Here is a 26,165-nt window from a genome sequence, read left to right on the forward strand (position 1 = left end):
GTGGCGAACAAAAACGCCGACCGCGCTTTCCTGCTGTACGCAACGCGAGAGTACGTAATGCCCTTTTACAGCACACTCGTTGCTTGTACTGCGTTGCGAACGAAGTACATAGCGTACACTAAAGATTGTCGCGATTACCGGAAACATTCTGCAATTTACGTTTATTCATTTTTCGTTGATATCGTGCGTATTCATTCAGCTTTAAACGTTTTAACTTCTCTCTGAGAAGCCGCCGCCGTAGTAGAGTGGTTACGGTGCTCGGCTGCTGACCCGAAGGTCGTGGACATAGAGTTTCCTAAAATTAACTAGAGGGAACTCTGGCGCTGCGATCGTTCAGCCACCATGGGAATGATGGGTAGTACACGGATTTGCCTTGCGGGCTTCGAACGCACTTCTGGATTTGTTTATTGCTGTGTTTTGGTTTTCTTTCAGATAAAAGAATGGATCGTTGTGAACTTCGTGACCAGATTTGAATTGCTGAGGTTAAAGAAGTTAAAGTGACGAAGTGAAACTGCCGACTTTTGCTGAACTTCGTTTTTCGAGAAAGCGGATGCAGCCTACGCGGAGCCAAACGGAGCCGAAAGTACGAAGTTTAGACAAATCCGTGTACTACCCATCATTCCCATGCTGGCTGAAGCGCCATGCATTGCAGCTCCCATAGACACTAGCGCCAGAGTTCCCACTAGTAAGTATTGTAGGAAACTCTATGGTCGTGGATTCGATATCGGCAGTGGCGGTAGCACTGCTTGCTAGATCAGGGGTCTCAAACACGCAATCCGCAGACCTTTTGCTAGAGGCCTGGCCCGCACATAAATGTTTTGATGCCATGTATATATATTTTTTTATTTTCTTAATAGGTATTTTGATGTGCTACAAAGACGTGACTGGTCTCAAGCATTTTTTAAATGCGAAGCATTTCTTAGCGAACTTCTGCGACTTTGAGCGTATCTATCTATCTATCTATCTATCTATCTATCTATCTATCTATCTATCTATCTATCTATCTATCTATCTATCTATCTATCTATCTATCTATCTATCTATCTATCTATCTAGCCGCCTACGACTTTGTGCTCTCCTGCTCGTTTCGTTAATCGAATGTACACCAAAATTGGTATGGCATAACATGACTGTATGACGAACATGAATGACGAGTCATAACATGAAAATCATGATATGCGTGTCATGAACGATATGATATACATGCGACAGTCTTGGTGCTCTTACGGCCGTTTCGTTAACTTGATATATACCAAAATTGATACGGCATGACAAGAGTGTATGACGAACATAACTGACAGGTCCTAACGTGCAAATCATGACACGCATGTCATGTACAGCATGATATACATGCCACGCTCATGGTGCGCTCGCGGACGTTTCGCTAGCTTGATATATACCAACATTGGTACTGCGCGACGTTACTGTGTAACGAACATAAATAACATGAGTTAACATGAAAATCATGACACGCATGCCGTGTACAGCATGAATTACGTGCCACGCTCATGGTGCGCTGGCGGTCGTTTCGCTAGTTTGATATGTACCAAAATTGGTATCTTGCGACATGACTGTATGACGAACATAAATAGCGCGAGCTAACATGAAAACCATGACACGCATGTCATGTACAGGGTCGACCACATCTAAGCTGAACACCTCATTAGTATTCAAACCGGTAAAACTAGAACGTTTCTTATACTTCACGAGTGCAATGCCCGTTATAGAACGTGTAATCATGGTGTCAACAAACACAGTAATGATTTTCCGAATTATGTATTAAACAGCAGCTTCAATGAGGTCTTGAATACTAATGAGGTGTTCAGCTTAGATGTGGTCGACCCTGTACAGCACGACCTATGTGCCACGCTCATGGCGCGCTGGCGGCCGTTTTGCTTGCTTGATCTACCCCGGAATTGCTATTGCGCGACGTTACTGTGTGATGAACATAAATAACACGACTTAACATGAAAATCATGACAAGCATGTCATGTACAGCATGAGTTACGTGACGCGCTCACGGTGCGCTGGCGGCCGTTTCGCTAGCTTGATCTACCCCGGAATTGCTATTGCGCGACGTTACTGTGTGACGAACATAAATAACACGACTTAACATGAAAATCATGACAAGCATGTCATGTACAGCATGAGTTACGTGACGCGCTCACGGTGCGCTGGCGGCCGTTTTGCTTGCTTGATCTACCCCGGAATTGCTATTGCGCGACGTTATTGTGTGACGAACATAAATAACACGACTTAACATGAAAATCATGACAAGCATGTCATGTACAGCATGAGTTACGTGACGCGCTCATGGCGCGCTGGCGGCCGTTTTGCTTGCTTGATCTACCCCGGAATTGCTATTGCGCGACGTTACTGTGTGACGAACATAAATAAGACGACTTAACATGAAAATCATGACAAGCATGTCATGTACAGCATGAGTTACGTGACGCGCTCACGGTGCGCTGGCGGCAGTTTCGGTAGCTTGATCTACCCCGAAATTGGTATTGCGCGACGTTACTGTGTGACGAACATAAATAACACGACTTAACATGAAAATCATGACAAGCATGTCATGTACAGCATGAGTTACGTGACGCGCTCATGGCGCGCTGGCGGCCGTTTTGCTTGCTTGATCTACCCCGGAATTGCTATTGCGCGACGTTACTGTGTGACGAACATAAATAAGATGAGTGGCACGCATTTCCTCAATGACAGACAAGACGATGTATGCAGCTATTTGCTGACTGCTTAGCATTACATCGATTCCCACAATGCGCGGGATCTGCAGCGGCTTTTTTTTCGTAAGGACCCTCATGCGCTTACAATACGTCGAAACGTAACCGTGGAACAAAAACTGTGTATTTCATAATCACCGTCCCGATTGTAGCCATTCTGGAGATCGGTATTTACGCGTCAAATTCGCTTCAGAAACGTCCCATATATGGGAAGGCCGTCTTTCAAATGGCACCGTTTGGTGACATTTTCTTGACGCCTCAGCACCCAAACAAAGGAAAGCTCAGTTCAGTGATGGGCACGGTGCAACATATACACTCTCCGTGCTGACACAATCATTCGCAGAGTGGTATCAAGTGAAGTTTGGCCAATCTGTAGCACAGCATACTGCCGACGTTACTACGCTGCCTCTAAATTGACCGTCTCTCGTGAGGCAGGGCGTGTGACGTGAGAGAGGAAGAAGAGGACAATCAAGGTTTGTCAAAATTTGCAGCTGGGGGGAAACCAAAGGCTCTCACAAGACACTCGTGCAATCATTCACTTGCATACCTTGCTGTCGTCTTCGTAGGCGAACTCTTCGTCGAGGCGGAAGTACTTTGCTCAAGTACAACATTGGTTTGGGCGAGTTGGTTCATTGTCAACTTGCGCTTAACACACGAACAGAGGCAATCAATGTTTATTAATTATCCTGAGAATTAGTTGATCCTTAAGTAAACATATGCTTCGGTGTCATCCAACAAAACTCCTGAACCAGAACCATAGATGTAGTTTTATGCTTTAGAACACATTTCCTGAAACACACATTTCTGGGGAAGAAGGTGGTTACTTGTCTCGATTAAGCCAGAGTGCTCTATCACATGCATTTTAAAGGCGAAGCATTTCTTAGCGAACCTCTGGCACTTTGAGCGTTTCTATCTATGTATGTATATATCTATCTATCTAGCCGCCTACGTCTGGGTGCTCTCATGATCGCCTCTTAACTTGGTGTAGACCAAAATTTGCATGGGAGGGTAAGAAGATTTGAAAAATATGATTGCCGGGTCATGGCATGAATAACGTTAAAATCCTGTCGCGTACGTCGTCAAACACTTTCCACTAGACACGTGTGGCACATACCCGTTTACCATGCGCCGCGGTGTACGGGTACGTGCCACAGGTGATTGACAGTTTATATCTACCCAGGAACGGCGAAAACAGACATTGGTTACTTAAATGCTAAAGCGTTAAGGAAAACCAACATCGGCAGCGTTGACTCAACGAATGGAAATAATGAAAATTAGAATCCCAGCAGGAATCTAACCCAAGCATTCTGCGTGGCAATCAGGTATGTTCTACCACTGAACCGCGCCAGGTCTATAAACTGGTTTGGAAAAACAGCCTACGCAGGCGTAATACCGGTGCAACGTGAATTGTGGTTGTGGTGCTGGCTATCTAATTTTACAAGAAAGCAATAAACACTACATGATACTCCTACGATAGAGGCGTCATATCATATTAACGTCTGTATTTACAGTGACGACTCCGCTTTTATAGCAGTCTAATAAAGATTACGTTTGTATTCCTATGATTCAGCAAGCTATATTGAAGCATTGCTCAACCCCGGAGGAATACATTAACGAAAGTTACATATGATATCCACATCACCGCACCGTAAAGTGCACTTCGTCCACCAGAACGGCGCAGTGTCCTCTTCATTTCTTACGAGGCTGGACGATGGCCTCATGCTGACAGAGGATTGGCCTCATGCTGCCAGATTGATTGACAGCCGCTTTGTACACTATGATACGTAGGCCACATACGCCCAGGTAGTCTACGAATACGACAAACACCATCCACTGATGTTGGTCTACGTAGCACTATCCAGGCCTACCAGCCTCGACGGCCTATACCTCACCAACGCGATGGGTGGCTTCAGGTTCCGACATGTCGCCGGCTCTGTCGACAGACAATTTGTCGACGAAATGACCGAGGCATCCACGAATTCCAACAGCTCTACAATACCATATACATCACTACACATGGAGCCCTCGTCACCACGATCCCGACCGGATCCTATAACAAGTGATGACCAGCTGCTGGTGCTCACTGATCACGGTGATGATGCGCTTGTTCAAGAACTGTCAAGAACTTCTTGCACACATGTACACGGGTTCGTGAAACGTGCGTGCGTTCTCGGGACATGTATAAGCACTACATATCAGCTTACCGCTTGTTGGTAATACCCACGTTGCATACCCAACCGTAACCAACTGGTTATATAACACATATGTGGCTCTTCAACATATATATGTGCGCGTATAAAATTTATACAAATCTTTAGCGTAATTTTGTAACGTGCCACTCAGTAAAAAAAGTTACGCCACAGTCCCCTGCCCGCCGCATGCTTCGCATAACATCGACTCCCACGATACGTGGGATCTGCCGAATTTTGTTTAATTACGCAAGGCATCACTTCGAACGGAATTATGCACGCGTGTATTATAGTATCCTTCGTATACTAGATTCTGCATTGGCACGTAAAATGCGCTTCAAGTAACGGCTTTGTAGTAGCGAAACAAGAAGCAACTACTTACACCCTCACTCGCCTTTGTGTCCCAACTCGATTGCAATTATAACTAACGGAAGAACGATAACAACACACTTATTAACGCACAGCGGTCACAAGACGACGCGGGAGGCCGTGATATGACATTAACACATACGTAGGCTTACAGCGCGCTAGAATATTCTAGCATACTGTCGTATGAGCTGCGGTCATTTCAGTGACTCCGACGACGTAGCTCCAGTCCCTCCACTCACGGCATCAAACTGCTGCGAGGCCGAGAACCACAGATTGCTCACGGGAGAACGCCGTCTAGTGGGAGGCCATCTTGTCTCACTTCTGCGTGCACAACTGAGGTGGCTGAATGCCACTGATGCGATGACAGTTCAACGAAATCAAGGCTCATCGTCCAACCAATGGCCAACACCTACACACAGTTTTAACGTTACGACGCCCACGAAAGTAGACAAAGCGACGAGTCCAGCCAGTATCGTCGGTGGCCATAGGCGTGCGCAGGGTTCCCCATCAGGGGGGCAAAGGTTCACCGCAGCGGCCCCCCACCCTACTAAGTCAATGTATGGGGCAGATTTTGCGCCCCCCCCCCGCTCTTAGGTGACTAGAAGGGTCAATGTACGGGCAGATCTTGCGCCCCCCCTGCCCCCCTGTGCGCACGCCTGTGTCGGTTGCGACACTACCTTAATTTGGGCTAATTGGTCCATCTTCAAAGGGCACTTGAAAAGCGCGAACGACGAAGACGAAAGAAACGCATATAAGAGGACTGCAACCAGTCCTGTGGGACACAACCTGTTGTAAGCGTTGCTTTTTTCGTCTTGGTCGTTTGCGCTTTTCAAGTGCCATCTAACCTTGGCGACGCTGTCGTCAGCACGGTGCCAGAGCCATATATAGGCGATGCGCAAAGCGCCGACGACGCCATCTGCCGCCACGTCTCGGAAGCGCTGACGGGTCCCGGCGAGCAGTGTTCCCGCGAGCGTCTACGCGAGTGCACGGATGGATGTGTTTTCGTCGTAATTTAACGACTGTGTCGGGCCTCAGCGATGTCGAAAAATAACTGCTGCGTTGTCGGCTGCTCAAACACACACAAAAAAATCGCAGGAACGCACTTCTACAGGTTTCCGGTGCTACTTCATGAGCGAGAGCGACGGCGGCGGTGGATTGCGGCTGTACGACGTAGAAAGTAAGCAATCGCGCTTTGTTTACGGCAGTGTTAGAACGATTACCGTGTTTTTATTTCTCCATTTATGTCGCTACGTATTCAGCGAACGCTACTACGTTTACACTTGGTCGCCTCGCCTGCATTGTAGACGCTACAATGCACATGAGGTTGTTATTAGTGATAAGACGCGATGCCTACGCTCTCTTGAAAAACGAATGGCGCGAAGCGCAATGCCAGAGAATGTGGGGAAGGTGACGGCTCCTTTACAAAAGCGCCGTGGAATCACACGTGTGCTGGACGAAATCGGCTGCATTCTACCTATTGATGGCACTGGAATGCGATCATCGGTGCAGAATGTTCGCTGTGCGCTTCTGCACCGACGATGACAAGTGTATCGTTTATTTTTTCACAAGTTTATCGTGCTGATTTCAAAGTTTTACCAACGCTGACCCTTCGCGTGGCCGCACCTGTGAAATCTATACGCCGCTGCGACAGCGCTCCCTCAAAATCTACTATATAAACACATGGCACGTAAACGAAGCTAAAAAAACGTTGGTTCACGCGTGAACGCATGCAGGCATTATTAGGCGCTTTTAGCTGACCGATTCTGCGGTCCGTTCCCCGTTCCGCTCAAACGCTCAACGTTACCGGAGCGCAACGCGCGTTTTTGGTTTTAGCCAAGCGTCTTTCGGTCAAGGCAAGCGCGACGCCACCTGTGCATGAAAGTCACAAGTACGTTGAAAATGGAAATAAAAATTGTACTTGTCTTGCAGCAAGAAAGGAAATTCTGTTTTAAAACAGAGTGAATTGATTTATTTTCGATTTACGGTGGTGCTTGACGCATCAGCCTTTTTATTTTTTTGTCACCTTGGCTTAGCGCTGGACTACAATGTAAGCTACAATTATCCAATCTTATGTGCATGGTGTCTTCATGCTCTTAGGTATACATTGTGCCCGCCCAAGTTCCGCTGTGTTCTCCTGTACCCTTTGTGTATAGCGAGTACTCGTAGACTGAAGGCTGCATTGCTCATACCGGATACAATCCACACAGCCCAAAGGGTAGCTTTGTTCGGAGTAGAGGCACTATGCATAATACTTCGTGCAACTACAGTTCTTATTTAACGACAGCATCTTGTGTGACGTATTGCGTTAATTACCCTGAGCAGTACGATTATAAACTCTTGAACCCATTTTGTTAACTGCTGAGATACAGCAGGCCCGTCATTCTCTGCCTGAAGTGCACATGCATCCAGGTAGAAGGGTATTCCATTTCGTTAAAAACTGAGCAGCTGCTTATGTTACAGAAATAAATATTTACATTCGAAGGTATTGGATTAATAATGCTGGAAAAGGCTCATTTTCCGCTCCAAAGCGGTGTTTTACCTGCTCCAAAAGTTGGACTTAATTTGCTTCGATCAATGACATCACTGAAAGTGGGAGTGAACCCGGAGATGCAAAGGAGTTGTTTTCTTTATTGTGAACAAGGGTACAGATACGGTGACGGTGCGGCAAAAATGCCTGGACATCATCTGGCTCTTGCACAGTGGTTTCATCTTGTCTGTTGTCCACCGGCACTGCAGTGTCACCACTCCCTTGGACTGGTGGCTCAGGTTCCTCATCTCCAGTCATTTCCAAGAGGAGTGATGCCGGTGACTGGTTTTCTGCAGCAAAATAGAGGGCAATGCAGTGAAATTTAAAAAAAAATTCTTACCCAGCGGAACACTATTGCAAATAAGCGATGAAATCTCGCAATGAGGAAATCGCTTCCGGTACAACATACTTCTCGTCCTGTGTGGAGCTGGTGTGAAAATTTAGGTTGCGCATAACGCATTAAGCTGATATTGAGTTTGACAAACATTGAGAAAAGCAAGTGAGAATGAACAATGTCTACGCACTTGCTCGTCCCCCTTTCTCACGGCGCTTCAAAAACCATAAATTTAGATTGAGTGCTTTCGACTCTCTGAACACTGCTACGAACAGGCACCACGAAATGGGAAGCAAAACGTAATGCTCACATAACCCACAGCCATGAGAATGCAGCCAGCACTACAACACTGAAAAAGATTTATGAGAACAACACAACGTTAGCAGTTTTTCGAAAGAATAGAACATCAACATGACATCACACATCGCCAAATTCTCTGGCGTCACTATGTTGTCCTATTACATCACGTCACATTACGAATTCATCAAATAACATCGTCCATTTACATTGCCTCTGTGATCGGTGCACCAAACACGAAGGCAATGCAACGCAATAACAGAGTCCTATCACCAAGTGCAGCAGAGAAAGGCCGGCGTTATAGTTGGTGAAAATTCTTCCGTTTCAGACCTAGCAATGCAAAGTATGAGTTAGCTCAGATGAGCTCACGCAGTATGGACGCTTACCCCCCTATTCAGAAGCGCTTGAACTTAGACACCGCTTTCAAGCAGCACAAACGCGTTTCAAACGCGCTGCCCTGGGACATAGCGTTCAGCGCGTTGCCTTGTGGCAAGTCAAACTAAAGAGCGTTTCTGAATAGGCGGGAGAGTGGCTGCGGTTAAAAGCTAAATTGTTACTATTGTACATGAAATCGCTTACTTGCGAAGGTATGCGGAGTCCTGTTGACGGAAGCACCAAAGAAGCAGCTCGAGACGCTCCTTTATGGCCCGAAGTGTCAGCTCTCGATGTATCGCTGCAACGACGCTTCGTAGAACGTCATCCCACATGCGCGGACATTCAAAGAGATTGGCCGCGACGACTTCTCGGAGAAGCCACAGATCCTCGTGTATCCTGAAGTGCCGTCATGTTTTGCGTGTTGGCCGAATAACCGCTGTTTTCCGAGCAGCGCGGACTCGCGGCACAAGAGGCTGCCATTTTGGTTGTTTCTCCTCGTGTCACGTGATCCCTCGCTCGACGGTCCGGTCACACGCTCAGCGCCTGACCGTCTGGCGCATGCGCAGTGACGCCACCACCGACTGGCTGAGCGGAGCGGGAGGCGAAATACGGTCAGCTAAAAGCGCCTATTGATCGCGACGTTATAACGAAGGCGGTGTACTTACGATGAGCTCCACTTCGTAGGGAAGCTTGTTGACACTTGTCTGTGGCAAACACTTGGCGCGTATGGTGACGAACATTGTCGTCCCACACAGCTGTGACATCGGACACATGTCCACTATTATAAAGTGCGGCTCCTTTGCGCACACTATCGCCGCAAAAGTAATTATCTGGGACGCGCACAAGCGGCAAATCGCACGCGCGCAAATGAAGCGTCTGCTACGCGACCCACCAGCGGTTCCAACGGCCGCCGCTACGCGGCTTTTCAGTGGCGCCCCTATAGGCGCTGCGCATCGCGGATACTCTTGCACTGCGCGCGCTCCCACAGCAACGAAAAATAAATAAAAAACAGCAGAGAGCGGGCATTTGAGGACTCTATGCATGAGATTTTTGTGGCGGTTTTGCGAGAGGGTTCCCTGCTCTGCTTTCTCTTCGCTAGTCCTCATGTGAGCCGAGCGGTGACACCACCACATCAGCGCAGGAGGCGGCGTTAGAGAGGGATTTATCCCTCTATGACGTAGGGATTTATCCCCAGATCTAGGGGTTTTCTATCTCTCTCAGGGATTTGGCATTTTTTAACAAGAAAGTGTTTTATGCCGGGGTCCACCAAGACTTTCATGACGTATTTCTGTCACGGAAGTACGTCAGCAAAATGAACGCCATGAGATGGCAAAGAAAAATAAAACAATAAAAAGCTCCGTTGACGGGAGTCGAACCCATGACCTCTCGGTCCGCGACAGCTGGCAGCCGTTTAGCCCACTCAGCTACCGCCAAACGCATTGCGGAGGGTACATGAACGCGCCTTTTATCTTTCACACATTCCTCTTACAGTGCTGTTGGATTGATGGATGGATGCTATGAGCGTCCCCTTTATAACGGGGCGGTGACATCTGTGCCACCAGGCTGGAAAAAAAGAAACGCGCCGTTGTTACGACCATACCATTCGGCGCGTTTCCATTAGAAGTGTAATTTCGTGAACGCTTTAACACCGCGAGGTGGCGGATTTAGCCGAAGCCTCGCTCATAGCATCCATCCATATCGAAAAATAACTTTCCGACGCTCGCCTGGCTGTCGCACCACGTTCTCCGCTCGCCCTGCGATAATTAACCGCCAGGCAAGAGGGAAGACACGACGCGCGTAGCGTTTCTCTTCGCATTTCACGACGCTTTGAAGGAGTGCATATCGAGTATCAGTGTTTATTATGTGCTTGTTGATGCCATCTTTGCGCAGGATTCACCATATGCTGTATCCACGTATATGTTAAGACCTTCAGGTACCGCAAGGGTTAAATCATGATCATGGGCATTAGTCGTCGGTACGAAGATTTGCCACTAGGCGTCAACTTGAGTGAGATGAGTCAGCCATCAAGCGGTGCTATATCTGCCAAACAACAGTAGACATTGCACAAGCTCTCATATACCAATCCACTATAAACAATAAACTACTTCTGTGACGACACGTTTCACTTTCGTGTTATACCGATTCCTCTGACGTAGGGATGAGCCATCATTTTTATTATATCTAGGGATTTGTGTACGGCTCTGGAAATTTGCATTACGCGGCCTAATGAGAGGCATTACTGAGTAACCACGCTTTTCAACTAGCAAGTCAGTAAGAAACAATAATTTTTGCTATTTGCTGTTTTTCATTTAACAGAGCTTTATTGTTCAGCTGGGCCGAGTGACCGCGATCGCAGTTTCGTAACGCGTGATTATTATATGCAGAACTTTGTCGTCTAAAGTGTTTAGCATGCACGCGCTGAGTGATTGCTGCTTTACGAAACAAAGAGAGATTTTGTCTTGTAAGGCACATGCCATGTTCACGCTCGCCGCGTGCCTTCACCGTGCAAAATCATGTCTAATAACTTCTGGACCAGGATACCTGGAGCGAAGAGGGCGATAGTAGGCCTGACAATTGGACGAGTTGGTAAGCATTCATTAATATGAAAACGGCGTTATGGAAAGAGCCGGAAAGACTGTTCGTGTATTTTCAGTCTTTCCGTCGCGCCGTTTTCATAAGAACGAAAGTAGTGACAAAAATAATTGGCATAGGGGAAGCCGATCGAAAATACACAGAATGGCTCTCAGCCAGTAAGAAAGGGATCCTGTATATCTACTGTAAATGGTGCAGCGCTGATTGCAAATGTAGAAAATTAAAAATTGACCGCCACCTCGCAAGCTCCAAGAACAAGAAAGGGGCTACAGATTTGCGACTGATACCCGTGTCATACGGACACTAAAAAGTCTTTCAAGCAAGAAGACTTTTTCCGAAAAAGAGTTCCGCGCGCTGTCTCACGTCAGAGAGCGATCTCCCTTTCAGAAGCGGTCTTTTCTGGAAACGGCGTTGGACGAACTCTTTCACAGCGGTATGGTGGCTTCTAGCCACCATAACAGCGGTAAAGGAGTAGCCTCGAAACCAGTGGGCGCCAGCATTTATGAAGTGAAAAAAAAAAAGGCAACTCTTTATTTCGGTGTCACTTGGGCTCACCTTAAAAATGAATTTTTTACCGTGAGCAGCGTAAGAAAACCATTTAAACTTTATTTTTTGTGTACTCTCGTAAACAGGGCGAGCGCGTTGGGGTTATGCCCGCCCGCATAGACGCGAGCATGAAAGCGGGCATGGACGCGAGCGAGCGCGGAAAGGCGAACGCCGGTGTGGAATCAGCCGCGTCTGCCTCGTTTTCCAGAGAGAGATGGTACGCTACAAGACTTGCAATTGTCACTTTTTCCTCCGTACGATCGTCGATGGCGAGGCAGACAAGAGCGCTAACAAGGAAGACAGACGCCCACTGTTGCCAGAATAATATATAGAGGCCACCAGTTGTGCAAGCACTTCTTCAGGTACTACTGCGTGAACCTTTTTTTTTTCAACTGGAGCTGTTAAATTTATGTTAAACGTGTCATACAATAAATTTGGACATCTTCTATCGAGATACATAATTTTATTTTCGCTGGTTCTGTTTTGAAACCGAGCGCCACTCTCTCGGTAGCGCATTCGGAAGAAACCTCTAAAAAGAGATCGTCGGTGCCGTTTGACTGCGAGGGAACGCCTTTTTATAAAAAGTCTTTCAGCATAGTAAAAGACCGCTTATGTAAGACTTCTTGTGCGCCCGTGTGACACGGGTACGATACGACCAATCACATCTATGCCTTCAATAAGTGAGCAAAGCGAACTTAACGAATTTGTCCGTCTCTGTAGCAACTGGCGCCATCTGCAAGTCCTTTATGTGCAATCATTCCACGGAAAATGCAGAAAAAAAGACCTTCAGCGGCTGTTATTATGACGTTGTTTACTTATAATACGATTCACATGAATTAGGCCACAGAGCGAACTATCTTTATATCTTGTTAAGGATGAATTTACCTGGATAACGAAACTAAAAAGCCAATGTAGGGATTTTTCTTGCAATCTAAGGTATTTTCGAGGGCCAATCTATGGATAAAATGTTGACTTAGGTTGGCATCACTGCCAAGACCTGTCCAGACGACAATTGGACTTCGTAAAAAGGGGCGAACGTTATTCCACAAAATCCTCACACTTTCTGTGTGTTCGTTCATCGTGGTCTGCGGCTGTTTTCTCATGGCGAGAGACTAAAATAATGCTTTCAGTACCACGTGCGTGTAATGCTTCAAATTGCTTAATTAAAATGCCTTCAATGAACCAGACTCTACACGACTCGTTTTATTGCCGACAAGTCTGGCCACGTGGACTGAGCTTTCTTCGAAAAGCGTGTCATTTCTTTCGATTTAACATGTTCGCTTGTTTTTGCAGACCCTGCAGCTGCTGTGGGCCACCGCCATTATCTGGTGCCTGACGACGCCCTGCCACTCAGGCATCATCCTGACGGGGGTAGCGCCGGGCTACGAACCAGAAGAGCCCAGCTTCATGTACACAAACTTCGGCGTCGTGTACGGCACACGCGAGCTGCAGAAGCAGTACCAGTTCAACTCGGCCACTGACGAGATCAACCATCACCACACCGACATCGTCGGCACGCGGGGTCGCATCCGCGAGAACGTCACTCCGTACCAGGGGGACGCCAACCGCACACCCACACATTCCGTCGAGCACAACCGGCAGAAGTGAGCGTGAGTAGACACCTGAAACAAAAATCAGGCAGATCCCGCGCACTGTGGGAATCGATGTATTGCAAAGCAGCCAGCAAAGGGCTGCATATATCGCCTTGTTGAGGCAAAAGAAGTCATTCATGTCACTTACTTCACTGTATAGCGCATATTAAATGCGAAGCATTTCTTAGCGAACCTCTGGCACTTTGAGCGTTTCTATCTACGTCTCTATCTATCTAGCCGCCTACGTCTGGGTGCTCTCATAATTGCCTCCTTAACATGGTGTAGACCAAAATTTGCATGGGAGGGTAAGAGGATTTGACGAATATGACTGCCTGGTCATGACATGAATAACGTTAAAATCCTGTCGCGTACGTCGTCAAACCCTTTCCACTAGTCACGTGTGGCACATACCCGTTTACCACGGGCCGCGGTGTACGGGTATGCGCCACAGGTGATTGACAGTTTATATCTACCTAGGAACGGCGAGAACATTGGTAACTTACATGCTAGAGCGTTAAGGAAAACCAACATCGGCAGCGTTGACTCAACGAATGGAAAGAATGAAAATTAAGATCGCAGCAGGAATCGAACCCAAGCATTCTGCGTGGCAATCAGGTATTCTACCACTGAGCCACGCCAGGTCTATAAACTAGTTTGGTAAAACAGCCTACCCAGGCGTAATAGCGGTGACAGTCAATTGTGGTTGTGGTGCTGGCTATCTAATTTTACAAGAAAGCAATGAACACTACATGATACTCCTACGATGGCTACTCCTACGATACAGGCGTCATATCAGATCAACGTCAGTAGTTCCAGTGTTGGCTCCGCTTTTATAGCAGTCTAATAAAGATTACGTTTGTACTCTATGATTCAGCAAGCTATATTGAAGCATTGCTCGAGCCCGGAGGAATACATTAACGAAAGTTACATATGATATACACATCACCGCACCGTAAAGTGCACGTCGTCCACCAGAACGACGCAGTGGCCTCTTTATTTCTAACGAGGCTGGGCGATGGCCTCATGCTGACCGAGGATGATGCCAAATTGATTGACAGCCGCTTTGTAGACTAGGCTACGTAGGACACATACGCTCAGGTAGTGTACGAATACGACAAACACCATCCATTGATGTTGGTCTACGTAGCACTATCCAGGCCTACCAGCCTCGACGGCCTATACCTCACCAACGCGAAGGGTGGCTTGAGGTTCCGACATGTCGCCGGCTCTGTCGACAGACAATTTGTCGATGAAATGACCGAGGCATCCACGAATTCCAACAGCTCTACTATACCACATACTTCACCACAGATGGACCCCTCGTCACCACGATCACGACCGGATCCTATAACAAGTCATGACCAGCTGCTGGTGCTCACTCATCACGGTGATGACGCCCTTGTTCAAGAACTGTCAAGAACTTCTTGCACACATGCACACCGGTTCGTAAAACGTGCGTGAGTTCCCGAGACACGTATAAGCACTACATGTCAGCTTACCGCTTCTGGTGTTGGTAATACCCACGTTGCCAGTGACAGCGTTACCCAACCGTAAACAACTGGTTATATAACACATATGCGGCTCTTCAACATATATATGTGTGCGTATAAAATTTATACAAATCTTTAGCGTCATTTTGTAACGTGCCGCTCAGTAAAAAAGTTACGCCACAGTCACCTACCCGCCGCATGCTTCGCATAACATCGACTCCCACGGTACGTGGGAACTGCCGAATTTTTTGTCAGGCATTCATGCATGTACAATGTTTAATATATTGAAACGTATATTCTGGTATACGCAACGCATGACCTGTCGTTTATGTTCGTCACGCACTCATGTCAAGACATACCAATTGTGGTGTATATCCAGTTAACGAAACGGCCGGAAGCGCACCAAGACAGTGTCATGTAAATCGTGCCGTACATGACATGCATGTTATGATTTGCACGTTAGGACCTGCTATTTATGTTCGTCATACAGTCACATCACGCAGTACCAGTTTTGGTGTATATCAAGCTAGGGAAACGGTCGTGAGCGCACCCTGAGCGTGGCATGTAAATCATGCTCTACATGAAATCCATGTCATGATTCTCATGTTACCATCTGTCATTTGTGTTCATCATACAGTCGCGTCGCGCAATACCAGTGTTGGTGTTTATCAAGCTAGCGAAACGTCCCCGAGCGCACCATCAGCGTGGCATGTAATCATGTTCTAAATTACATTCATGTCACAAATTTCATGTTACCACCTGTGAATTATGTTCTTCATACAGTCACGTCACGCAATACCAGTTTTGGTGTGTATGAATCTAGCGAAACGGCCACGAGCGCACCATGAGCATGACATGTAAATCATCCCCTACACGATATGCCTGTCATGATTTTCATGTCACCGCCTGTCATTCATATTCATCATACAATCACGGCACCAAATACCAGTTTTGGTGTATTGGCCTCGAGGCCCACCACTGGAAACGCCGGCGCCACCGTCGGCGTGACGTGCTTGGCAGGATCACGTGGTCTCAGCGGCCGCATCGGCTGTTTGTGGAGCGCTGCCGCGTCCTGTGAAAGCGAGTTTCAAGCCCCACATGCGCTGCGGTCTGTTCAAATACGGAAGTTTTCTCGCATTTTCTGCTCAATTGAAACCATTGTAATAGAGTGGCTGCCTCCGAAGGTGACGAACATGGGACTCTACCGCTCGGTGCCGCAGTGCCGGGCTTACGCAACGGAGCCCAGTGTCAGCCTGCACCTGTAACCGCGGGACAAGAAACTGCGTGAAGAATTTTGTTGTGAAGCTAAGAACCGGCAAGTAGCCATCGGCTACGAGTCTTGCGTGCAACAATTGCACTTCCGCGACGAAGACATTCGTTACTGCATCGGGTCTGCGAAGTTCGGTGAGTAGCAGACAGCGCGCACTGAGACGATGGCTCACGCGCGCTTCCCGCTGGCAAATGATGCTTATCTGCCACAGGATGGAAAAGGCGCTACCTTTTACCACGTGCGATACCATCTCAGAACCCTCCCATGCTACCTCTTGATCGTCGGCCCCGTGATCAGCGTCCACAAAATCGGCTGCAGATGCGCAAGTCACTGTCTAGATACGTTGAATTAAAAAACTCACAGGGTCCCTTATGCATTCGCCAAAGATGACTAGAAGGCGAAAACCATCTTCTTCTTGTCAGTCTATGTAATGATTCTCCCGCGCCCCCCTCCAAAAACGTTCTGCACCTAACGCGGTTCTGCACGGCCTCTGTGACCGATCACGGAGGCAATGCAAAGCGACCATGACGTGTGAATACGTCATCATGTGACGTCACGTTATGTGGCGTCATAATGACGCTACATGTTCTGGGACCTGTGACGTCATTATGACGTCATATGGTCACGCCATCACGTGACGATTATTTTTTGCATCACTCGTGTTGACGCAGCCGACGCGGGACGCCGACGGGCAATCTTCCCGTTTGATGAGGCATCTAGGGCTTTCGCCTTCATAAGCTAGACGACGTTTTGCATTGCCTCCGTGATCGGCCCACCGCTCACGGAGGCAATGCAAAGGGACCATGTCGTGTGAATACGTCATCATATCACATCACGTTATGTCACGTCATGGTGATGTCATAATGAAGTTACAAATTTAGGAGATCTATGACGTCATATAGTGACGTCATCACGTGACGATTATTCTTTGCGTCACTCGTCTTGACGCCGCCGACGGTCAATCTTCCCGTTTAAAGAGGCATCTAATGCTTTCGCCTTCATAAGCTACGCGACGTTTGCCGGTGGAGGTACATAACGAAAGAGTCAAAATGCTGCGGCTGTGTGCTGCATTTATGTTGGTAATAACATTTTTTTCAGTCAAGCTTGCGTTCCTCTGACGCAAACACTGTGTTCTAAAAAAGCCCAAATTTATTTGTGCCACTTTCAAACCCACGTTGGGCCTCTTCAACCCCGTGTATTTTCTTGGAGCCTCATTTATTTTCGTGGGAAAGATATGCCATCCTGTTGGCGTTATACACGACACTGCAGCCAAAATTGCTGGGGTACTCGCCAAATAATTACTATCCTGTTTTGCGGCTGCTGGTTGCTGCGATAACTTCTATTTTATTCACCGCTATTCCAAGCTAATGCCGGTCCTCCTTCACAGCCGACGTTTGCAGAACCAAGTCCGGCGAACGTTACTGCTGTGGCGAAGCAATTGGTACTGTTTAACGGTTGCGCTCTCCAGCGGCTCCTAGTGGGTCGTCCTCTTCTAAAGGCCGCTCGCGCTCGGAGCCCGTGCCTTTGCCTTGACTGTCGCCATAGCTCATCGTCGCCGAGTGCTGTCCAATAAACAGCTTAACAAATTGGTGGAGAGTGCTGTGCTCCCATTCGATGCCCCTGGAGCTTCGTTCCCGTACTCTGCCCTCTACCATGCCCCAAGACGCCGCTCAGCAAACGCCGCCTCCCACACCGACCACATGTCCCGGTGTCCCACGCATCCGCGATCCACCTATCTTCACTGGCGCCGATGGCACCGACGTGGACGACTGGCTCGCAATTTACGAGCGCGTGAGCGTACCCAACAAATGGGACGAAGCAGGCAAGTTGAGCAACTTGGTCTTCTACCTCGCGGGAGTAGCAAGCTTGTGGTACAACAACCACGCGTCCGATTTTGCGACTTGGTCGGATTTCAAGACCGCCGTCATCAACGTTTTCGGCCGCCCTGCAGTTCGTAAGCTGCAAGCAGAACAGCGCTTACGCGAACGAGCTCAGCAGGCCGGTGAATCTTTCACCAGTTATATCGAAGACGTCCTGGACTTGTGTAAGAAAGCCAACGGCACCATGTCCGAGTGTGACAAGATCCGGAACATTATGAAGGGCATTGACGACGATGCCTTCACCATGTTGCTCGCCAAAAACCCTTCCACCGTGGCCGAGGTCATAACACTGTGCCAGAGCTACGAGGAGCTCCGCCGGCAACGTTCGATGACCCGTCGCTCTCCATCACGCGACGACGAGCTTGCTGGCTTGGCGGCCATACCTGACCAGGCCACGCTGCTGGCAGAAGTGAAGGCATTCGTGCGCGAGGAAATCGCACGGCAGTTCTCTCTCCTGGCCTTCGCCCACCCGCCGCACGTTCAACAGTCGTCGACGACCCTTCTTCCTCCCCTCCGACGAGCAATTGAGCAGGAAATTGCCGAGGTGATGCCTGAGTACCACTAGCAACCTCCGACTCCTGCGCCACAGAGTTACGCTCAAGTTGTCGCCAGGACGCACCAGGCAATCCCTGCGGCTGCTCCATTGAGCTACGCCGAAGCCGCCGCTAGACCTCCGTCCTTCGAAGCGGGCGTGCCGGCTCCGTATGCTGCCGTCATCCCTAGGCCCCGAATGCAACCCACCATGCAGTCGTTTCAGCAGCCGCCCCGTCAATCGCATCCTGCGACATTGGCGGGACCTGCCCCGGCGAACCGATGGCGCACACCCGACAATCGGCCCATCTGTTTTGCATGCGGTTATGCCGGTCACGTGGCACGTTACTGCCATCGCGTGCAGCCGCCTCGAGTCGCGTCACCCACCACCAGCCAGTCCAGCCGTGCATTCTACGACCCGCTTATGTCACCGACGTCACGCCCAGCTCCATCCACTCGCCGCTCTCCGTCTCCACGGCGTCGCTCACTCTCACCAATGCGGCCACGTTCTGTCGCACGAGAGCAGGAAAACTAGTCGTCGCAGTCCACGAGGCAAGGGCTGCGACGCTATCGAACTGTAAAAGCCCTCAGCGAAGTCCATCGAATGTCATAGACGTGTTTGTGGACGGTGCGCGCGCATCTGCCCTTATCGACACTGGAGCCGCCGTATCCGTTATGGACGCAAAATTTAGCCGCTTACTCCGAAAAGTGACGACGCCACTTTCTGGGATGTCCCTCCGTACCGCCAGCTCCCAGAGTATTAGGCCTACAGCAGTATGCACTTCTCGCGTCGTCATCCAGGACTTTCTGTACGACGTCGAGTTCATCATAATTGCTGCATGCTCTCACGACGTCATCCTGGGATGGGATTTTCTCTCCCGCCACGACGCCGTAATTCACTGCGCACCAGCCGCCCTCGAACTCTCACCGTTCTCACATTTGACGCCGGCAGACAGTCCATCGGCATGCACCAAGATCCTCGTCAAAGACGATACCAAAGTTTCCCCAAGCTCGTCGACGGCCGTGCCAGTTTACTGCGCCGGTCACTGCGACACCATTGCACTCCTTTCGCCATCTGACCGCGTTCGCACTAGGAAAGGGTTGCTGGTACCTTTCGCGACCGTGCAAGTCACTCAGGGTAGCACCGCTATTTTTGTTACCAACCCATCCCCGCGCATTGTTACGTTGGTGCGAGGGGAATGTCTCGGCAGAGTGGAGCCCCTCGAAGACGCACAAGTTCTGGACGCACCCGATGACTCGCCCTGCACCAGTTCCCGTACCATCAGTGCCGTTTCCACGTCTGATTCATCACCCGCAGATGTATTTGGTCCCGCCATTGCTGACAACCTTACGTCGGTCCAGCGTTCCCAGCTTCTGTGCCTGTTGGAAGAATTTCGTTCTTCTTTCGATGTCGGGCAAACTTCTCTCGGCCGCACGTCCGCTGTTACGCATCGCATCGACACCGGCGCCCAACCGCCACTGCGGCAACGTCCATATCGCGTGTCTCCCACAGAACGACGGGTAATTAATGAGCAAGTCGACGATATGCTTCGACGCGACGTTATTCGACCCTCGGACAGCCCATGGGCGTCTCCTGTTGTTCTTGTTGCCAAGAAGGACGGTTCTGTGCGGTTCTGTGTGGACTATCGAAGGCTCAACAAGATCACTCGGAAGGATGTCTATCCGCTGCCGCGCATCGACGACGCGATTGACAGCCTCCAAGGAGCAGAATATTTTTCATCTCTCGATTTGCGCTCGGGGTACTGGCAAGTACCCATGGCTGATGATGCTCGACCGAAGACTGCCTTTGTCTCGCCCGACGGCTTGTACGAGTTCAACGTCATGCCGTTTGTTCTGTGCAATGCGCCCGCGACCTTCGAGCGCATCGTGGACACCGTTCTGCGCAACTTGAAATGGCACACGTGCTTGTGTTACCTGGACGACGTCGTCGTTTTTGCTCCGGACTTCTCCACGCATCTTCAACGTCTGCGCCATGTTCTGACGCGTTTGAGCAACGCCGGCCTCCAACTGAATCTGAAGAAGTGCCGATTTGCAGCACGGCAGCTGACAATCCTAGGCTACGTCGTGTCCAAGGACGGAATCCTTCCCGATCCGGCCAAGCTTCGGGCCGTGGCCGAATTTCCCAAACCCACGTCCGTCAAGGAACTGCGCAGTTTCGTCGGACTGTGCTCATATTTTCGACGTTTCATACGCAACTTTGCCACCATCATATCGCCGCTGACGAAGCTCCTTGGGAGTAACGGGCCCCTAACATTCGTGGTCGTCCGAATGCGACGACGCGTTCGCCAAGCTCCGTCGTTTGTTGACGTCTCCTCCCATACTACGTCACTACGACCCTACGGCCCCAACGGAGGTGCACACGGACGCGAGCGGTGTAGGCCTCGGCGCTGTTCTTGCGCAGCGCAAACCAGGGTTCCCCGAATATGTCGTAGCATACGCAAGTCGTACGCTTACTAGAGCCGAGACCAATTACACCGTCACGGAAAAAGAGTGCCTGGCGATCATCTGGGCTCTTAAAAAATTCCGACCTTATTTGTATGGTCGCCCATTTGATGTCGTCACCGATCATCATGCACTATGCTGGCTGTCGTCATTGAAGGATCCCTCGGGCCGTCTCGCCCGCTGGGCACTTCGCCTGCACGACTACGAAATCCGCGTGCTGTACCGCAACGGACGCCAGCATGCTGACGCCGACGCCCTCTCGCGCTCCCCCTTGCCTGACGACAATGCCTCCTGCTCAGTATCTCACAGTATTGCTGTTTCTTCTATCGATGTTCACACCATCGCTACCGAGCAGCGCAAGGATAAGTGGATCGCTTCGCTAATAGACTTGCTCACTGATCCGTCGACAACACCAACCACTCGCGCGTTGCGTCGTCAAGCCCACCATTTCGCCATTCGTGACGACCTACTGCACCGACGCAATTACAACGCCGACGGCCGCCAGTGGCTACTTGTGATACCCCGAAGTCTGCGTGCTGAAATATGCGAGTCCTTCCACTCTGATCCGCAATGCGCGCACTCTGGGGTATCCAAAACTTACCAGCGCATTCGACAACGATACTTCTGGCGAGGGATGTACCGCTACGTGCAGAAATTCGTCCGCTCCTGCCTCGATTGCCAACGCCGAAAACCTTCAACGCACGTGTCACCAGTCGGTCTACAACCATTACCTTGCCCTAACCGTCCGTTTGGGCGCGTGGGCATCGATTTATATGGACCACTTCCTCTGACGTCGGCTGGTAACCGTTGGGCCATCGTCGCCGTCAACCATCTAACGCGATACGCCGAAACCGCAGCCCTCCCAGCGGCTACAGCGCGCGATGTTGCCTCCTTCCTGCTACACCGATTCATGCTGCGTCACGGTCCACCCCAGGAGCTTCTCAGCGATCGAGGCCGTGTCTTCTTGTCGGAGGTCGTCGAAGCCATTCTCAAAGAGTGTCATGCTGTTCACCGCAAAACTACTGCTTACCACCCGCAGACGAATGGCCTAACCGAACGCTTTAACCGCACGCTCGGCGACATGCTCTCAATGTACGTCGCCGCCGATCACACAAATTGGGATGCTATTCTGCCCTTCGTCACCTACGCCTATAATACCGCCCCTGAAAGCACTACTGGTTTTTCACCCTTTTTCCTGTTGTACGGAACGCACCCGTCGCACACTATTGACACGATACTACCCTACAAGCCGGATCCATCTGAGTGTGCGCCTATTTCTGACACAGCCAGGCTTGCTGAAGAGTGTCGCGAGCTTGCAAAGTCCTTTACAACGCACGAACAAGAGCGGCAGAAGAGCCTTCGCGGTGGCACCACCACTTCTGAGTCCACGTTCCTCCCCGGAGCGCTCGTATGGCTCTCGGTCCCTACCACTGCAACTGGTCTCTCGTCAAAACTACTGCCGAAATACGAAGGCCCCTACCGGGTCGTCGAGCGAACATCCCCGGTCAACTACCTGATCGAACCCATCGAACCAGCTTCGTACATGCGCCGTCGAGGGCGCGACATAGTCAACGTGGAGCGCCTCAAAGCCTACTATGACCCACTCATAGTGACGAGCTGTTAGGTCGCCGGACGGCTCCCTTTTCGTACCCGGTGTAATTGTGGCGAAGCAATTGGTACTGTTTAACGGTTGCGCTCTCCAGCGGCTCCTAGTGGGTCGTCCTCTTCTAAAGGCCGCTCGCGCTCGGAGCCCGTGCCTTTGCCTTGACTGTCGCCATAGCTCATTGTCGCCGAGTGCTGTCCAATAAACAGCTTAACACTGCATTCTGTTTCTTTTCCTTGGCGTTGCATGCTACCATACATGCTCGTTCTCGTAGACTGCTTCTCCTTCCACCAGCAATCTCGAAGTGGTGAAGTTTTGGTCTATGAATATGTTGATGACAGAGAGCGGCAAGTTCACTGGAATGCAAAGGGAACGATAATTAAGGAGCATTTAAAAAAGGAGTCGCATTTGCTCACGTTTTGTGTGAGCACGATACAAAGGAATGCACTGAATAAACAGAAGCAGCGGCATTTGCCCGCTGAGAAGACCGATCAATACGCATTGCGAGACAACTTGTGAAATGACATTGAAACGCACATGAAGTTACACCGAAAAAAAAAACACTGAATCGTGGGGACGGCACATCACAAAGTTGCCATGCGCACCGAAGCCGTAGTTTTAACGAAATTGTTTTTGAACTGCTCTGATAGCGTCCGCGCAACAGTAGTTGTTTGTGTACTCGCAAATTCTCATATTTCGCAGCCTAAAGTTCACAGCGCGGTGCCAAAACGCGCTCGTAGCAAAAGCGAGACCATCAGTACGAACATACATGCAGACGCTCATACACGCAGTCGTCGCGAACCCGTGCGATCGCTGGCTTGAGGCTTCTTTCTGTTATGCTCCGTTTGGTTCTACAGGCAGTCTACCCTAACGAAATATTTCACATAGTTTGCACTCACGGTGACCGCGAGAAGCGGGTGCTCGGTTTTCTGCAAAGAGACTATCTTGTGCTTTAAGATCGTCGAAAATGATTATTTTGATAGTATTGAACACAGTTCCTATCAAAAGTACTTACAGAAATGCCCTGGAGAGCTTCCGCGAGGTGTTTTTGTATGGGGAGCGCGCCGGCGGTATCCTGCCTAGCACGCAATCGAGGCGCGTCCGATAGAGGGCAACTCCGTAACTCCTCGCCTAGGGAGCCTACATGACCGGCCGTTCTAGGGTGATGTCAGCCTTTAACCCACTACATGCCGCCAACGCACCGCCGCCCGCCAAAACACAGTGTTGCCAGACAGCAACGCCGCGCTGGGAGCGGCGGCTGGCCCCAATATGGCGGCGCACAGAAAACTTTGCATCTTGGTGCCCGCACTGCGTCTATTCCCGGTTGCGTTTAGGTCTCGACAATACGGCGTCGAGCGTTGCGGTAGCGTGCTAAACGCTGCCGGTGAAGCCCTGGATGCTGCGTACCACTCTGCACTAACCACAACAGAAAGAGCGTGCGAATGTTCCGCTTCCCAGCGAGCCCTGGCCGACGACAACTCTGGCTGGCTCAAGTGAAGCGAGACGGCTGGGACAGTGCGTCTCGTATTTGCTCTGTGGGTACTGCGTATTTCGTTCAGTTTTTTGCTGCAGCACACGTTATACGTGTTTCACGGTGATCGCGAATGCGTAGATAACAATGTTGTCGTTGCTGCGTCCACGCATTGCGAGTAGGAAGCCTACAAACGGGACGCATCCGAGCGCCCGTACGAAGACGCGCTCGCTTGTCTGAGCTGTTGCCTCCCTTGCGTGAGTTCGTGCCAGCGTAACCTCAGTATTATGTCACCATAGGGCCCCTTATGCCTTTGCCTAAGATGACAAGAAGTAGAAAGCCTTCTCATTTCGCTCTATTATACTGATCCTTACCCCGGAAGCTTTCTGCACCTAACGTGCTTTTGCATTGCCTCCGCGATCATAGGCATTCTAACTTTTTATTTTCCACTCTCGTAGTTAAGCATTGCCTCCGAGATGGGCACACGTTTCACCAAGCGACGATGGCGTGTGATGGCGTCATCATGTGAGGTCATGTCATGAACTCATCATGAAACGTTATGATCACGTCACAATTTTCGGAGATCTATGACATCATGATGACGTCACACGGTCGGCTCCTTGATGACATCGATTGACATTCAGGTCATGCGACTTTCGATGCGCCGTCGGCTCGCACGCATTCACCTATCCAGCACGTGACCTCTGCCTACCTTTATTCCGTTTTCTTGAATCATTTGTGTTGACACCGCCGCCGACAGTGTGTGGCGATATCATCATGCGTGTTACGTCATAGCGATTCTCATGATGACTTCATACTTTGGTTTCCTACCATGGTATTCCTAATTGATGTATCGCTCGTGTTGACGCCGACGCTGAACGCCAACGACGGTTATATCTCGCGTTGGGTGCATCTAAGACTTTCGCCTGAAAAAGGGCCTTTGAATACACAGCAAGTCACTGCTAACCGTGCAGATAACGAGTAAATCCATTCTTGGCAACCCTTGTGGAGAGCAAGAGTACTTCGCGTAGCTGGAGGGAGAGGCGGCTGGCCCCAATATGGCGGCGCACGGAAAACTATGCTAAATTTGGTGGAAGCTGGCAACAGCGTGCCCCATTGCCCGCTGGTTTTGGCTGAGTTTCTTGAAGGCATTTATTAAGATGTCTCCACCCTAAAGACGGCCGTTCATGTAGGTTCCCTATCCTCGCCTAGAGTGCCTCGATGCGCGCGCCCCCGCTTAGAGTGGTGTCAGCTTTTGAAAGGGCAGATGCCGCCTCCTCGGCCTTGGCGGCAGCATGGGCGCCATTTTGAATCCCCCGCCTGGTCACTTGTGCGTTGCGCGCGTGCTGTTTTTAGGTTGGTGCTCGTTTCCCTGCAGTTTTATGCGCTCGCTACCGTCACCATGGCCGGCTGTTGCGTACCGCAGTGCATCAATCATTCAGGAACGCTAGAAGCTGTATCGTTTTCCAAGATACCCGATAAGAAGGTTTCCTTGGGCAGTAAAAATCAATCGCGACAAGTGGCATTCGATCATCCATTTGCAGCGTAAGCTTCCAGCAAGTATTTCGAATTGATATGCAAGCAAAACTTGTGCCGGCGTCAAACTTTCGTAAGAAGTGGACACACTGATATCAGCTGTATGCTTAAAAGATTTCGGTTCACGTGTGTATGAATCCTGCTATTTACTTCGTAAACATTCCTTACTGCACTTGGTTGGTCCTGTATCTGCCTTTGATTTTTGATTTCGCTATTTTTCTGTTGTGAAATTTATCATGAAATATATTATGCGTGTTTGTCTGTAGATGATATCGTTCTCTTTTTTTAGTATTAATTCTTTGTGGGATTTACGTCCTAGAACCACGATATGATTATGAGAGACGCCGTAGTGGAGGGCT

At 49.7% G+C, this 26,165-nt stretch overlaps 1 protein-coding gene across 2 annotated transcripts in view; it reads left to right on the forward strand.

Annotated features, from left to right (window-relative positions):
• LOC119393126 (uncharacterized) overlaps positions 1-13,580 on the forward strand; it is a 220,212-nt gene extending 206,632 nt beyond the window's left edge. Inside the window, exon 2 of one of the 2 annotated variants that reach the window (XR_007416301.1) lies at positions 13,264-13,405. Coding sequence is in view for 1 of the 2 variants with exons in the window: in XM_037659950.2 (XP_037515878.1) it covers positions 13,264-13,578 (315 nt within the window). In the remaining variant the exon portion in view is untranslated. Of the gene's footprint in view, positions 1-13,263 lie in introns of both variants that reach the window. The other variant, XM_037659950.2, reaches the window with a different exon arrangement.
• The last annotated feature ends 12,585 nt before the right edge of the window (positions 13,581-26,165 follow it).

The sequence above is a fragment of the Rhipicephalus sanguineus genome, chromosome 5, assembly GCF_013339695.2.
Source record: "Rhipicephalus sanguineus isolate Rsan-2018 chromosome 5, BIME_Rsan_1.4, whole genome shotgun sequence".
Classification (NCBI taxonomy): domain Eukaryota; kingdom Metazoa; phylum Arthropoda; class Arachnida; order Ixodida; family Ixodidae; genus Rhipicephalus; species Rhipicephalus sanguineus.